Source organism: Echinococcus granulosus (genome assembly GCF_000524195.1).
Source record: "Echinococcus granulosus chromosome Unknown EG_S00052, whole genome shotgun sequence".
In the NCBI taxonomy this organism is placed as follows: domain Eukaryota; kingdom Metazoa; phylum Platyhelminthes; class Cestoda; order Cyclophyllidea; family Taeniidae; genus Echinococcus; species Echinococcus granulosus.
In genome coordinates this window covers 322,868-326,746 of record NW_020170432.1, presented here as the reverse complement: position 1 = coordinate 326,746, position 3,879 = coordinate 322,868, and the positions used below count along the sequence as shown (strand labels likewise).

The following is a 3,879-nucleotide window of genomic DNA, read 5'->3' as shown; positions in this document are numbered from 1 at the left end:
ACGCAAGTAAGCGGGCGCACATGTGTAGACACGTGTAGAAAGCGAAAAGGGGCTGGTGCCGCACACTACACTGTGAATCACCATCATCACAAACACAAATGCAGAGAGCGAGAGAGAGCAAAGGAGCGAGCACGTCAGCAACCGATATTCGCCTAAGACACGTCAAAACAAACCAATGCCTATAGAACACGTACACACACCCACACCCATTCATCCGCCCACTTAAGCGGGGCTTGTTCATCCCTCTCGTGCCTACTTTCCACCCTTCAATTCTGCCTACCGTAGAGGCGCCTACTATACCACCTACGTCCTAAGTCCGTTTCTCTTAGTCACCCACTGGAGTGAAACGGGAAACTAGTAAAATGTGCTCTTTGGTTTCAAAAACCTTAGAAGCAAATGACGGCGTTTCATGATGTCATTTTCAAATGAGTAAATGAAGTGCAAAATGACGGAACCATATATTCACAACACAGTGTAAAATCTACTTAAGATTCGAAACCGAATATTCCTCGTGGTTGTCTTTCGGATGCTTTTAAGCGTACAGGGAGCGTTTGAAGCATCAGCGAACCCCGATTCCGGCTTCAGATTCCTAGGGTGAGTCAAGTTATAAGATTACATTAAGATGTGATATTTCTACACTTCAGTGAAGTGCTCAACGATGGTGCCACGTGTTCCTGATGCGGTAGATCTATTAGTAAGTTTTGGACCATACCATCCACGTTCGTAGCCAATTTGCTCCAGACAAATCCATTATTTGAGCAGGTCTAAAAGCGATTTGGACGCAAAATGGAAGCAAATTATGAAGTTTTCGCCTTAAACCCCTTTATCGAAGCCAATGGAGGTAGTAGGATGCAGCATCCTTATAAGTACGTGAAGTGCTTGACAATGAAACCACACAGCCCTGATGGAGCAGAGCACAAGAGACATTTAGAACGGACACTCTTAAGCTGAATATAGGGGGAAAGCCTCTTCCTCAAAATGGTTTAATTAATTAACCAAAAAACACCTAAACAGGATGTTCGGGTCATGGCCACGGAACTCTAGACAGAGACAACTGAAGACACGCTATTCGCGTGAATAAATGAAGTACTTAGTAGTAATCTGGAGCCGTATGTAAATGGCCGCACTTTATGATATCACAAATCGAAATCACTTTATCGCTTATCTCCTCCGACTACACATAGGAAAGAAATAAAGTCAGCCCAAAAGTGTACAGTAAGAGCAGTTTTGTAAAACACATTTGATACAAAATAGTTCCACATTCCATATGGAACGAGGATAGATATCACTTTGATCCCACGCACTAGATAAATGGAGGATATTATCTGCCAGTGGGTCTTGGTCAAAAAATAAACATTAACAAATGTCCCTTAAAAGCCGATCAGGGGAAGTATTTCACTAAAAATCCTCGATGTTTTGAGAAAGGGCATCAAATAAAATAGAGTGGCCATTGCAAAATGCTTTTAGAATGGCGAAGAAGCCCCAAAATGGAGTTGGAGAGAGGGGAATCGAAAAAGTCGGCTCTTCTGAAAGGGTGAAAACAACGGTTGGAACGAGGCCTTCTAAGAACCAACAAAGATTAGAGGTAAACCAGACGAATCACTAAACCACTAAAGACGATCTGCGGCAGTTCATCACTGTCAACAGATAGGACCAAAATTTCAGATTCACCTTTATTTAGGCTGATAAAAATAGACAGCAGAAGTCATTAGCTAAAAATAAGACCTGAAATTAAGAGTGATTAAAAAGTGTCTACGAGGTAAGGGACACGAACTTCGCAAGAGTAAATGAGAATTAACGTCCGAGCCACAAATTGATAGATCAAATACTACTGGTTTAAACTACCCCTTCGCGTAAATAGTTTTGCCAAAGAGAATCACTATGGAATATGAGATAAGGTGCTAATTTATAGAGACAACATCTAGAGGTGCGTGAGAAGATGAAGTTCTCCATCGCGGAACCGAAACAAGAGAAAAATTAAATACATCACCAAAGCTAACGGTTAATAGGCACAATTTTGGTCAAGAGCATCAGTAAGCTGGACATTTGGTAAATGTTTTGACTCCAGATGCACTTGATCAGAACCAGTCTGGTAATGTGTACGGGGTGTTCGTGTCTACCGCTCCCTATGTGAAATGATACTAAATGGGGAAATTTACAATACAAAGCATCAAAACAATATAGTCCAGGTAATCTTCCATAGACACCACATCCGTCTTAGTTACACCAACCTCCCAGACATATTTAAGGCTTTAGGAGCAAAATATGAAGGAGTTCTAGTAAAAAGATAACAGACAGGCTTTTAAAATTGAAGAACGTATTCTAAAGGCAAAAACGTGTAACGCAAATAGTTATATGGTAGGAGAGGAAGACTTACAAATTTGCGGATTTCTCGAACAAGAGTGAAAAATGCGTCCTCAACACCTTGACGGGTTTTAGCAGATGTTTCAATGTAGGGAATGTTGTACTCCTTAGCAACGGCCTCAGCTTTTGTAGAATCGACTGATCTGACTGCAAGGTCTACCTTGTTCCCAATTACTTAAAGAAGACTCTAAGGCAATCTACAGGGAACTTACAAACCATGGGCACCTCATCTGCGTCTTTGACCCGTTTAATTTGTTCGCGGTATTGACTAATGTCTTCAAAGCTTTTAGCGTTATTGACAGCAAATACACAGAGAAAGCCCTCGCCAGTTCGCATATATTGGTCACGCATGGCGCTGAAAGTGGCAAGGTTAAAAGACGATAGAGGCAATAACATACCTGTACTCTTCTTGACCAGCCGTATCCAGAATATCAAGCATGCAAGTCTCCCCATCAATATTTACTTGCTTTCTATAGGAATCCTCTGCAACCACAAATTAGCAGGTAAAAATAACTCACCAATCGTTGGGTCGTACTCATCTACAAAACTGTTTAGGGGATAATTTAATAATATAAAAATATCTTACTGGTTCTGGATAAGCTGGATCGTCAGCGCACTCTTTCCGACTCCACCAGCTAAGCAGCAAAAGTGCATAAAAAACAATAATAGTACCTCCAACAACAACGAGTTTGTACTCAGGCATTTTGTTTAGTACAATGCTACCCTATTATCTTCCAGCAGGGAAAACCGACATGCACACCAGATATAAGCCAACCAAAGATAAACGATTTGATACGGTTAAACTAATAAAATGCTCTGACAAGTTTTGTTATTCGTTGCAAATAAACCTACCAAAAATGAAAAAAATTTTCTTTCAATGCTTGAAACGAGGGCAGGGATTTTAAGTAGAAGCATTTTTAAAATTTTCGCGAGAGGCAGCATCTAATACTTTTTTTCAGATTTGAGCTTGAGTTTGCATTACTTTTAATTTTAAAGCATTTATATGCAATGATCACAAAGCTCTTAGGCGTGAATTCTTCATAACTGACAAAGAAACTTTTGTGTGGTCTTCTCTGAGTATTTAAATAAGATATCCAAAATATTCCGAATTACTAAGATTTTTACTCCACTGTTGCAACAAAGCTTACACAGATTCAAGCCAAAGCAAAAAATTTCAGCTCAAAATTTGAATAACTCAATTAATGATGGTTGTGATAGACTAGTTTTTCTTAATTCCAGGTGAATTTGAATGTAGTTATTCTCCACTTGCCTTACCTGATAAAGTAAACAAGGAGTGCAAAAAAAGGGGATATCAACATTAAATTATGGCTTTTGCTTGACAGTGGGTTCTGTAAAATAGCTTGCACCAAAGTGCTTGCTTCAACAGACATCTAGAATCTAATTTGAGCACTTTTCATGTAAGAGAAGCGAAATGGAGACTGAAATTCTAGTGGTAAATAAAGTCAGTGGCAGGCAAATTGTAGAGAAATACCTTTGAGCTCTATAACAAATGTG

General features: G+C 39.7%; 1 protein-coding gene across 1 annotated transcript in view; it reads right to left on the bottom strand. All coding sequences in view use genetic code 11, as the record gives it.

The window, feature by feature from the left end:
* EGR_06185 (GTPase HRas) overlaps positions 1-3,067 on the bottom strand; it is a gene marked incomplete at both ends in the record, with an annotated part of 11,582 nt that extends 8,515 nt beyond the window's left edge. Inside the window, 6 exons of the mRNA XM_024495434.1 lie at positions 2,378-2,538; positions 2,577-2,719; positions 2,763-2,847; positions 2,883-2,911; positions 2,951-2,999; positions 3,037-3,067. Of these exons, the coding sequence (XP_024350162.1) occupies positions 2,378-2,538; positions 2,577-2,719; positions 2,763-2,847; positions 2,883-2,911; positions 2,951-2,999; positions 3,037-3,067 (498 nt within the window). The remainder of the gene's footprint in view (positions 1-2,377; positions 2,539-2,576; positions 2,720-2,762; positions 2,848-2,882; positions 2,912-2,950; positions 3,000-3,036) is intronic.
* Between the last annotated feature and the right edge of the window lie 812 nt (positions 3,068-3,879).